At 38.9% G+C, this 13,341-nt stretch overlaps 1 protein-coding gene across 16 annotated transcripts in view; it reads right to left on the reverse strand.

Moving 5' to 3' along the window:
• The window catches only part of ABI1 (abl interactor 1), an 88,089-nt gene that overhangs the window by 52,113 nt on the left and 22,635 nt on the right, over positions 1–13,341 (reverse strand). For all 16 annotated transcript variants that reach the window (XM_086334730.1, XM_086334728.1, XM_086334724.1 and 13 more), the window contains exon 2: positions 3,139–3,306. In XM_086334730.1, the coding sequence (XP_086190856.1) occupies positions 3,139–3,306 (168 nt within the window). The remainder of the gene's footprint in view (positions 1–3,138; positions 3,307–13,341) is intronic.

Raw genomic sequence — 13,341 nt, forward strand, 5'->3', positions numbered from 1 at the left:
ATCTTCTGCTTCTGTTAGGTCCATACCATTTCTGTCCTTTACTGTGCCCATCTTTGCATGAAATGTCCCCTTGGAATGTCTAATTTTCTTGAAGAGATCTCTAGTCTTTCCATTCTATTGTTCTCCTCTATTTCACAAATGATTAGTCCTCCTTCACAGAAGACTAGATTTTTAAAAGTGCCTCGGGGTAACTTAAAGTTTCAAGGATCTACTCCTTGTCAGATTCTAAGGGAGACCCTGGGGACAAGACACAGTGATGAACCCAACAAATGAGGTTTCTTCATCATTAAATTTACCTCTAAGAGAAGAAACACGCATTAAATAGGTAAACACACAAACACAATCACAAATTTGTCACATGCCATAAATAAGAGCAATAGGGAAGAGGTGGGAAAAAGTATTTCTAGATTTAGAACAAAGATATCATTGTTCCTTTTTGCAAAAGCAACATCCAAGGATAAGAGACAAAATCAAATCACAATGGACTGACACACATATATGTTTCCAGGAAGAAAACTGCCACAAGATGACAGATTCAAGCACTTAAGTCTGTGAATTGTCAAAAGAGAAAAGGCAGTCTCTCAAAAGGTATGGTAAGGAAAGCTTTTTTATAAGATGGAGAGAAAATGCTGAATGTTGATTAGAGGGCTAATGCAAGAGAGGCCGAACGTTAAAGGGAGAGAACAGATGATTAGCTATGATGACTAATAATGCCAACATTCTATATCCAGGTATTAGGCTAAATTCTTTACATGCAATTCCTTATTTCATCCTTTAAGATCAGCACTAATGGGCCAACTCTGCATATGACAAAACTAAACACAAAAAAGTTAGGTAATTTGAACACATCACACGCAGGCAGAACTAGGATTCAAACTGAGATCTTTATGAGTTCAAAGCAGACTACACCACACTGTCTCATCCAAAAAATACTTTTTAAATCATCTCTTACGTGCCAGTTAACTATGTACTGAGGATAAAAAGAGGATATGTACTGCGGATAAACAACTCCTGGGGCACAATCAGCACATGGTACTTACACAGGATGCTCGTCACCTTTAAAGAGAGGAGGGGGAGACAGACATGGACCTCAAGACACTGATACCAGGGGGAACGAATAAGATGGCATAGCACAAAGAGAGCAGCAGTATCTACCCTGAGCTAATCAGTGAAGACTTCAGATGGTGCTTATGTTAAGCAGAACAGAGTCAGAACAAAGTTAATGCCAAGTAAGACAAACAGATTACAGAAAAGAGGCACAAAATTGCATGCTATGTTTAGAAGACTTCAACAAGTTGAGCATGGCAGGAATGTGATGCGAGTTGGAAGAGACCAGACCAAAGGGCCTTTTATACCACACTAAGACATCTGAGGTTTAAAACCATAGGAAGCAAAAAACCATTTCCAGGCTTTGAAACAAGACTGGCAACTGTAAAGACTCAGCAATTGACTAGGAGGTTCAAGCTGTAGCCTGAGGCACGGCTTAGAGACAACCAAAAGGTCAGAAGATCTGCAAAGAGGCTCCCAAACTAACCTCTTATTATCAGACCAGAAAAAGGAAGACTCCAGCCTCTTTTTAGAAAAACGCAGCCTTTATTCTAAGTGAGATGAGAGCAGTCTTCAGTTATTACTATTAATCAGGACAGAACTAAAATATGGCTTGGGCTTCCCAATGGCTGGGAAAGAATCCGCCTGCCAATACAGGAGACTCAGGTTCAATCCCCGGTTTGGGAAGATTCCCTGAAGAAGGAAATGGTAACCCATTCCATATTCTTGTCTGGAGAATTCCAGGGACAGAGGAGCCTGGTGGGCTAAAGTCCATGGGGTCAAAAAGAGTTGGATACAACTCAGTGACTAAACAACAACAAAAATACGGTTTAGCCCAAACTTTGTGATTAGTAGGGAGACAAACAGATTACAGAAAAGAGGCACAGAAGGTTTGCTTCCTCAACACCCCAAATAGATTATCTGAGGCAGAATGTGGGTTTGGGTGATTCATTTCTCCAAAAAGCATATTGAACAGAGGCAGGATAGCTGCTGTCTGCTTTGAAAGTAAAGAACAGAGTCTTCAGTTTTCGAAGGATACTCCCATCTTCGCTTCAGGGCTGAATCACATCAGTCTGCCATCTGACAATGGTGAGGGAAGATGGATACTCTCTTTTTCTGCTCAGCATGCTGCTCTGATTCAGGAGTTTTATATTTCCCAGCAAGCAGATAAGAGAAGCAGCAAAAGGATACACCCACTCTGCTAACAAAATGCAAGCCATTATTCAGCTTCATCGATGAAAACAAATCAGAGAGAAATGAATTTTAACTTAGAACTTCAGATTTATCTTTCAGAACTAAGCTCCAGGTACATTCCTCATTCTAAACAAAACAGATATCTTAGTCACCCTGAACAAGTCATCATGACTTTGTCTAAGATCATTATCTCCGACTGGAATGCATTTGTACTCCATGTCCGTATGATCAAATACACAGACTCCCATCAAACCCCAACTTAAACATCACTCCTTCAATGCCACCCAAAAGACATGCCCATGGGACTTATTTCTCTATTCAAATGTTTATTAACTATTTCCAGGTATTGTACTGAATAGTATACAGACCAATCCTTCCTAAAGAGAAATTTTAACAAATACTTACTGAATGCTTAGAATATGACAGGTTTAGTGCTAAGTTCTAGAATTTTTTTAATAAATAACAATACAATCTACTGCCTTTCAAAAACTCCCTTACTACAGGAAAAAAACATACATAGTAAATGTAGCATTTAGGGTAAATGGGTAAGGACAAAGAAAGAAAGAATTAAGACCAGAATGAAAATCAATTTAATAGACGAAAATCAATTCTACACCCACTTTGCTTAAAACTGAAGAGAAGGGAACACTGTCCAATGTTATTTGGTAAGGTCGGCATTATACTAACACAAAGCCACAGACCAGTAACCACTGGGTGTGTATTTTACCATACACACACACACACACACACACAGAATAGTCTTACTGAACTCAAAGCTAAAGTTGAAAGTGATAATGACTAGTCAGTAAGAAGATGAGTAAGGAATCCATATTTCCAGGCTACCTACCATGCTGCTAGTTAATTAAATGTGAATTTAAAGTTTTTACAAGCTGTTACCTGTGAGATATGATTGATGGAAGACTCCATTCTCCGGAGCTGAGAGGCTTGGATGTCCAGCAGTTGGAGCACATTGTTAGCCAATGCATTTATTTGATAAGCGACACTAGCTAGGGATTGGGTTGTATAGGCTTTGGTCTCTTCTAAAGCTTTTCTCTTGTCTGTAGCCTGAAATAAGAACAAAAAAGCCCAATATTTATTTTGGTTAACATTCATTAAACATCTGTTCTATAGAAAGGCAGTATTATATCCCAGAGGATGGGAAGATTTGGGAGAATGACATTGAAACATGTAAAATATCATGTAAGAAACGAGATGCCAGTCCAGGTTCGATGCACGATACTGGATGCTTGGGGCTAGTGCACTGGGACGACCCAGAGGGATGGTAGGGGAGGGAGGAGGGAGGAGGGTTCAGGATAGGGAACACATGTATACCTGTGGCGGATTCATTTTGATATTTGGCAAAACTAATACAATTATGTAAAGTTTAAAAATAAAATTAAATTAAAAAAAAAAAAGAAAGGCAGTATTAGAATTATATTTTTTTAATAGAAAAGCCCAACTGAATCAAAGAACTTAGCAGACCAGTTTGATGAACCACAAAGCACTCCATCCTCTGACCCTAATAAAGGCAGGTGTCTCAAGTCCTGCTGGCTTACTCTCTGCCTGCCCCGACCTCCCCATGTGTCCCCTCAAGGCAAGCTATGAACCTCCTCCAGGACCTGTGAGTAATAAATTTCTCCATTTCACTTTCCCTTACAGTCTTTTGTTGAACTTTGAGCTCACCATCCATGACACCCCAGGGCTCTACTTAACAAATGGTAACTTAACAACAACAACAAAAATCACAACATCCACTAGTACAATGATATGGACTAAATCCATTCTATCTTACAATCCTGTTTACATCAGTGAACATCAGAAACCAAACCACCTGTTAACCATTACAACCAAGCTTCTCATCTCCACAAAAACTACTGTACTCTTATGACCCCATCCTTTACCCATCCGTTTTCCCCAAACTCCAGTGCACAGTCAGACAGTAAGAAATGTTCAGAGACCAAGTTCAAAGCTAACTTCAGAGAAAAATTCAAAGACAAGTGATAAACTCTGAGAGAGTGAGGGAGGGGATGAGTGGGAAGCAAGCAAGGTAGCCAGCAACTTATATTACAATTAATATAGAATCTAAAAACAAAAAGGCCAAGGATAGAAAAAAATGAAACAGATCTAAGAGTTCAAAAAAAAAAAAGCAATGCAACCACAAACTAATATGAGATAATATTTCTCATCTATCCACCCAGCAAAAATCTAAAAGCAGGACAACGTACTCTGCCAAGTTGCAGGGAAAGACTCTGATACACTCTCTGCTGGTGATATCCAGCAAAATTACACACGGGCTTATTTTTTGTCCCAGCAAACTCACTTTTAGGAATCTCAAAGAATCACTGGCAAAAATATATATGTAATTATTCACTACAGCACTATTTGCAATAGGAAAAGACTAGAAACAACCAATACAACCACTGATGGGGGATTGGTCAAATAAATTATGGGATCTCCAAACATTAGGGTACTACACTGCAGTAAGAAGTAATGTAGAGAGATACTGTTATTAGCACCACACCCAATCTCAGGTAAGAAGTAATGTAGAGAGATACTGTTATTACCACCACACCCAATCTCCAGAATATTGCTAAGGTGAAAAATAAAAAAAAAAATGTTTATAGAATGCTACCACTTATGAAATGGAAAAGATACAAAAACATATTCCTTTACTTTTTAAGAAAAAAGGATAAAACATAACATCTTTAAAAAATAATTGCATATGGGGCCAAGGGTCAACAGGTTGGCAAGAATATGGATAAGATTCTTTAAACATACCTTGTTTTTTAGATTTGCTTTTTGCAACTATGCATACAATTTACACAATTATAAAACAAAATTAAATTTTAAAAAGGAATTCCCCAAAATTAAATGTCAAATTAATCAAATGAGCCTAACTGTGCATCCAATTAGTGGCTTAACCAGAGAGGAAATATCCTACAAGTGGCTTCAAAGCACAGTAATTTGATTGCACATTTCTAATGGGGTTTATCCTTAGGACAAAAACAATTAAAAGAGGGAAGAAAAATACTGAATCTGTTTTCAGTTACTTTATTGCTGATGGTAGTTTTGGAATTATTACCCAGAGACTGCTGTTTGTGTGGTGTGGAATAAAGCAAGTCATTAAATATGTTTAGGTCACTGAGAGCTGAGATTTGGGGCATAATTCAAAAGACATTCTGATGTAAGAAGAAAAACCTGTAGTTCTGCATTTAAGCTGAAAACATTAATCTGAACTTAATTTTTATGGTATCACATTTTATATACCAATAGCCAACAAAAAAAAGCCTAAATGGTGACTGTAGTTGATAACACTGTACTGTAAAATTGAAATTTGCTAAAAGGACAGGCCTGATGTCCTCAGCAAGCGGGGAGGGGAGATACACATGAGGTGATGCATGTGCTAACTAAGTACTGTCGATAGCAGATACAGGTGCCACTTCCAGGCCTAGACATAAAAGCATCCCTGCATTGTTTGGATGCAAAGGTTAAAAGTAAAATGCAGTCCTACCAAAAAAATTGGTATGATGATTGGTATAATGGCATCACCAACTGGACGGACATGAGTTTGAGCAGGCTCTGGGAGTTGGTGATGGACAGGGAGGCCTGGCGTGCTGCAATTCATGGGGTCGAAAAGAGTTGGACACGACTGAGCAACTGAACTGAAACAAAAAAATTAAATTGTACTTAACAGAAACCGTTGTACACTGCTTCCATTTTTAAATTTAAAATAATTAAAATTAAATAAAATTTTAAAATTCATATTCTCAAACTAGCCACATTTTAAACAGCTCAATAGTCATATATGGATTGTGGCCTTACTGGAGAGACTGCAGTTCTAGTCACAGTTAATTTCCTCTTTAAACCATGGATTTAAAAGTTAAGTCTGCACAAGAATTACTGTTTTCACTTATTTCACTTGTTTGGTGTCCAATAGTTGGTCTCCCTCATTCTTTGATACTTTTGCTGTATTATCTACCAAGCAGCCTTAATATGTCCAAAGGATCACACAAAATGGATTATAAATCGGAAGACTTCTCCACAGAGCTAAAACAGACATCGTTAATCAATTACGACAGCCTTCCTCCAAAAGTCTAAACACTCTTAACTAATCACTCTAGGACGTGACATGTGATTGTAATCAATCTGCCATCCCTGTCTTATGCCACTGAGGAAGTTGGCTTAAAATGGAAATAAACATATGGCTTTAAAAGAAAAGTTAATTATTTAAAAGAGCTAAACTCAAAATAAATAATGTAGGCCAAGAACTTAACAGGAAATTCCTTAGATAACTGAATTTTCTCAACAGCCCATATATAAAACTGTCTTCTTCCTCCCATATCCACCTGTGGAAACCAAGTTTTACTGAGTTAAGATCTGCTTGCTGGAGGAAAGAACCTTTTCAAGCAGTACCTACTCCTATTACATCCTTTTCTTGCCCCTCAAGGTGACTAAACAGGCAAAGTAATCTCTTGTTTTTCACTGTTTAAAATGGAAATGATGATGCTATAAGCAATCTCTCTCATACTCATACATTTATCTTTAACCCCACCTCCTCTTCCCCGTTCTCAACTTCCACCTATGATCAGAAGAAAAACCTCTCTCCCTCTATTACAACTAAGAACATCCTCGCAGTAAGTATGCTTAGAAAGTAATACATTCTAGGTGAAAACAAATTGCATGGTTTAATTTTTGCCTTTTTTTAAACAGAGAGAGAAATTTACAAAATTAATGCACCATCATGGAAATGGACCTTACTAACATTTTAGTATAAGTTCTTCAAATCTCTCAAGTACATGTGTTTATCTTACAAGAATGCAAAACTAACCCTGCTTTTTTCATTTAAAAATGTATGATGAGCATTTCCCCATGTGTTATTCTTCTATTCCTATTCTTTTTCAAAAAAGAATTTTCAATAGCTACACAATAATGGCAGTAACTGTTAGCTGACTGTTTTCCTTTTAATTCCTCTAATATTAAGACCCTGATTTTAATCAGGACATCAATGTATGCAGATTCAAATCCAGCTTCCTCTAAATAACCAAACAAGAGGTGGCATTATTTCCAAACATTAACCTGTAAGCTAAGGCTAAAAACACCATTTCCAAGTTAGGGCCCGACTACTGAGAGACCTGGAACATGCCCTGTAGTACTAGCCTGTCTAAAAACATTTCAGAAAAACAGGTTAAGTTAAACTACAGTGTTCTTTTTCTCACTCACCTGAACCCTTCCCTAAACTCTGACAGGAAGTTCGGAAAATTATGTTTGCTCTGAGGAACAATCTTTCTCCATGTCTTAACTGCAAGACATAAGGCTTCCCTTGTGGCTCAGTTGAAGAATCCGCCTGCAATGTGGGAGACCTGGGTTCGATCCCTGGGTTGGGAAGATCCCCTGAAGAAGGGAAAGGCTACCCACTCCAGTATCCTGGTCTGGAGAATTCCATGGACCATATGGGTATAGTCCATGGGGTTGCAAAGAGTGGACAGGACTGAGTGACTTGCACTTTTAACTGCAATTGGTTTAATGATCCTGCTTAGGTAACAAAGTAGCAAGTTAAGAAACACCTGGAGTAACAGGCAAATTTGGCCTTGGAATACGGAATGAAGCAGGGCAAAGGCTAATAGAGTTTTGCCAAGAGAACCCACTGGTGATAGCAAACACCCCCTTCCAACAACACAAGAGAAGACTCTACACATGGACATCACCAGATGGTCAACACCGAAATCAGACTGATTATATCCTTTGCAGCCAAAGATGGAGAAGTGCTATACAGTCAGCAAAAACAAGACCAGGAGCTGACTGTGGCTCAGATCACGAACTCCTTATTGCCAAATTCAGACTGAAATTGAAGAAAGTAGGGAAAACCACTAGACCATTCAGGTATGACCTAAATCAAATCCCTTATGATTATACAGTGGAAGTGAGAAATAGATTTAAGGGCCTAGATCTGACAGATAGAATGCCTGATGAACTATGGAATGAGGTTCGTGACACTGTACAGGAGACAGGGATCAAGACCATCCCCATGGAAAAGAAATGCAAAAAAGCAAAATGGCTGTCTGGGGAGACCTTACAAATAGCTGTGAAAAGAAGAGAAGCGAAAAGCAAAGGAGAAAAGGAAAGATATAAACATCTGAATGCAGAGTTCCAAAGAATAGCAAGAGATAAGAAAGCCTTCCTCAGCGATCAATGCAAAGAAATAGAGGAAAACAACAGAATGGAAAAGACTAGACATCTCTTCAAGAAAATTAGAGATACCAAGGGAACAGTTCATGCAAAGATGGGCTGGATAAAGGACAGAAATGGTATGGACCTAACAGAAGCAGAAGATATTAAGAAGAGGTGGCAAGAATACACAGAAGAACTGTACAAAAAAGATCTTCACGACCAAGATAATCACAATGGTATGATCACTCACCTACAGCCAGATATCCTGCAATGTGAAGTCAAGTGGGCCTTAGAAAGCATCACTACAAACAAAGCTAGTGAAGGTGATGGAATTCCAGTCGAGCTATTTCAAATCCTGAAAGATGATGCTGTGAAAGTGCTGTACTCAATATGCCAGCAAATCTGGAAAATGCAGCAGTGCCCACAGGACTGGAAAAGGTCCATTTTCATTCCAATCCCAAAGAAAGGCAATGCCAAAGAATGCTCAAACTACCCCATAATTGCACTCTTCTCACATGCTAGTAAAGTAATGCTCAAAATTCTCCAAGCCAGGCTTCAGCAATATGTGAACCGTGAACTTCCTGATGTTCAGCTGGTTTTAGAAAAGGCAGAGGAACCAGAGATCAAATTGCCAACATCCGCTGGATCATGGAAAAAGGAAGAGTTTTCCAGAAAAGCATCTATTTCTGCTTTATTGACTATGCCAAAGCCTTTAACTGTGTGGATCACAATAAACTGTGGAAAATTCTGAAAGAGATGGGGATACCAGACCACCTGACCTGCCTCTCGAGAAACCTATATGCAGGTCAGGGGCAACAGTTAGAACTGGACATGGAATAACAGACTGGTTCCAAATAGGAAAAGGAGTATGTCAAGGCTGTATATTGTCACCCTGCTTATTTAACTTCTATGCAGAGTACATCATGAGAAACGCTGGGCTGGAAGAAGCACAAGATGGAATCAAGATTGCCGGGAGAAATATCAATAACCTTAGATATGCAGATGACACCTTATGGCAGAAAGTGAAGAGGAACTAAAAAGCCTCTTGATGAAAGTGAAAGAGGAGAGTGAAAAAGTTAGCTTAAAGCTCAACATTCAGAAAACGAAGATCATGGCATCTGGTCCCATCACTTCATGGGAAATAGATGGGGAAACAGTGGAAACAATGTCAGACTTCATTTTTTGGGGGCTCCAAAATCACTGCAGATGGTGACTGCAGCCATGAAATTAAAAGACGCTTACTCCTTGGAAGGAAAGTTATGATCAAGCTAGATAGCATATTCAAAAGCAGAGACATTACTTTGCCAACAAAGGTCCGTCTAGTCAAGGTTATGGTTTTTCCTGTGGTCATGTATGGATGTGAGAGTTGGACTGTGAAGAAAGCTGAGTGCCGAAGAATTGATGCTTCTGAACTGCGGTGTTGGAGAAGGCTCTTGAGAGTCCCTTGGACTGCAAGGAGATCCAACCAGTCCATTCTGAAGGAGATCAGCCCTGGGATTTCTTTGCAAGGAATGGTGCTAAAGCTGAAACTCCAGTACTTTGGCCACCTCATGTGAAGAGTTGACTCATTGGAAAAGACTCTGATGCTGGGAGGGATTGGGGGCAGGAGGAGAAGGGGACGCCAGAGGATGAGATGGCTGGATGGCATCACCGACTCGATGAAAGTGAGTTTGAGTGAACTCTGGGAGATGGTGATGGACAGGGAGGCCTAGCGTGCTGCGATTCACGGGGTCGCAGAGAGTCGGACACAACTGAGCAACTGTACTGAACCGAACTAGGTAACAAAACAGGGGTCTTACGCATTTTTTAAAAAAAAGTTTCTCCATCTTGCTTCTGTCTTTACTTTTCCTCCCACTCTTTGTAGAAATGATACCACATCATATCTTTTTAACAACTTTAACTTAACTCTAATCCAAACTTGCCAGAAACTTCTCCAAAGTAAGTGATTTTTCCCACAGAATATCTCAAATATTTAAATAAGGTTTTTCCAATTATATTAATAGAATGGAAGCTATTTCATGGTAATTCATTAAAAAATTACCCACATCTACCAAAACACACCATATTTCAATGACTCCAACAAAACAGCTATGTCAGATGCACCATTTTTATGTATCACTCAGGGAAAAACCGGCCAACTCCATTATGTCAGAATGCTTTCTTATGAATAAATTTTATTTTATACTTAACAGAAAATGCTCTTTGGGATTTATTTAGATGGTGAGCTTTGTATGTCACTCTCAGTGAAGTCGCTCAGTTGTGTCCGACTCTTTGCGACCCCATGGACTGTAGCCTACCAGGCTCCTCTCTCCATGGGATTTTCCAGGCAATAGTACTGGAGTGGATTGCCATTTCCTTCTCCAGGGGATCTTCCCAATCCAGGGATCGAACCCGGGTCTCCCGCATTGTAGACAGACGCTTTACCGTCTGAGCCACCAAGGAAGGTCACTCTTAATCATACAGTAATACCAGCTATAGATTCATCCAACTTCCAAAAGAAACCCTTTGTATCTTTTATTTTGTATGATTCAAGATCCAACAAAACACAGCTCCCAAGTCTTGACAGTCATGTCTGTTCAGTTTCTAAATCTAGAACATCCCCTTCAACTCTGACCTTTTTTTTTTTCTTTCAAAACACAGACTTTGTTTTAAAATTCCAGGTCAGTTGTCTTATAGGAAGTCCTACAATCTGGATTTGTCTGATTGTTTCCTCATGATTAGATTCAGATTAAGCAGAGTGGCTAGAAGAACAGGTGATGCTATAAACTTCCCACTATAAGCAATACATCTTTTAAAATAAGGCTCCATCTTTATTTCCATGATTTTCTTCCAAACTCCTGACACCAATTCTGCAAACTTTGATGCTGGTGCTATCTTACAAGGGGGTAACCAAAAAAAAAAAAAAATTAAGACAAAACCCAAGACTCTTTTCTTTCCTCAAATGGTCTTTAAACGTTTTGACTCTAGCCCTTCCTCAAATGGTTTGATGACAGGCTGCAATAATCCAGTTATCCCAACAGTAAAACCATCCAAATTCATACAAGTGGGAACAATGACAACTGCTGCCTGGCTGATAGCTTTCTAAGGACAACATTAATTGTAAAATGCATCCCAAGAACAGAAATTTTAAAATGTAGGGGTGAGGAGAAAGTTTCTTAGAACTGCTAAAATATACTCTATAAGGTTAAGGTTTCCGTCAATTAAGGATTTAAAATGTCAGCTTTCGATACTTGTAAGGAAGGGTTATATATACACAAAACAAAACATCTATTTTGCTGAAGGCCACTTAAAGGTCTGGCTTGAGAACATTTCCAGAGGGAATCCAGAATCCCTTTGTGGCAAGGGCTGAGAGGAGCACACAGGCCAAATCCTGGTTGGAGCCATGGGGCTCAGGGTATGCACACTCGCAATACCCAGCTAACAGTGAAAGGATCTAATTTTCTCCAACACAATTTCCATTCCAATAAAAGTAAAAAGGAAATAAAAAGAAACCCTACCAGGTTACAGCTGGTATTTATCCAGCAAAAAGAATAAATTTTTTGCAGAACAATTCAAGTTGAAACCTAGTCACTGTAACCCCAGCATAGCTCCTCCCCACCACCTCCCACTTAAGCAACTGCTCACAGTCTATGATCCTTTCATTCCCAACAAAATCCAGGGAAAACCTCTGCTGCCTACTGAGTCACACAGCGCTGATGGGCAGGAACCTGAGTTGTGGCGCATGCTCTTTAACTGAAGAGCAAATACAAAACCACCAACAACTAGTATCCTCATTAAATAACATTCCAAATTCAACTCTAACGTAGATTATGTTCTCAAACCTTCACAGGTCAATTTATACGTCCAGGGCACTTTCAATAACTAGATAATTAGGTTCTGAAATTTTAGGTTTCACCCTAATTATAGCCTCAGTCAATGAATTATATTTATTAAAAACAGGCAAAACCTGCAAAAACCCAATTTTAGAAAGAGCAACTACATTTAAACAAAAAATTAGTTAAATGTATTACTGACAGAATATATTCCATAGGAGTCCAAGACACTGGGTTCCTTCCATCAACTCCTTCCATGTTAACTATCTTCTCATATAATCTTATTTCTTCTTAAAAGGAATTAAACTGAAAGAGCCATGATGAAGAGTGCAGCTTGGACACACACTTTCACATTCTGCTGGAGGGTGCAATTAGACAACAAGTATCACAGTTCTTTAAAATGTATATATCCAAAAAAAATAAATAAATAAAATGTATATATCCTTCACTTCTAGGAATTTACTTAAATAAAAGGCAAAGTGCAAAGAAACTGTATGTTCAAGAATGTCCACGCCTTGTTTAAAACAGCAAAAAAGGAAAAACAAAAAAAACCAGAAACAACCTAAGTGGCCAATGATTAGTGTTTAAAATATTCATGTATTAGAATACCATGCAGTCAATAAAAGTAATCTAGATATTTACCAACAAGGAAAATGCATTAAGTTAGAATTCAAACTGGGAAGTAGAACCACTGTGAGTTACAGAATAATTATAGAATTTTACCTTACACAATTATAGGACTAGCTGGGAAAGCTGTGAAGGTCCCAAAGGGAAGTAGGAAGATCAGAGTCATCAACGAGAGTCTGTTTGAGACATCTGACACATTCAGCTACAAAAACGTGGCTGCAAAGCAAAGACTCCTGGAGAGATCTGAGAAGCTCAGGTCTCCCACCAAGTGAGTGGGCCTGATGCATCTGTTAACCAAACTATCAGCAATCAGAAAAAAACAGCTGAATGCAGAGCAAAGGAGATCAAAGTCTGGCTGGACCTCACCAACACCTCCACGTCTCTCACTGCATATCACCACAAAAACCTTCAGAGGTTTAGTGAGGGCTGCTTACACAAATTCTCTTTCGGCCAATTCTAGCCATACCCAGCTTCAGCTTAAGTAAACTGACAC

This window comes from Bos grunniens, chromosome 13 (genome assembly GCF_055505025.1).
Source record: "Bos grunniens cultivar Pamir isolate PY7600 chromosome 13, Bosgru_T2T1.0, whole genome shotgun sequence".
Taxonomy (NCBI): domain Eukaryota; kingdom Metazoa; phylum Chordata; class Mammalia; order Artiodactyla; family Bovidae; genus Bos; species Bos grunniens.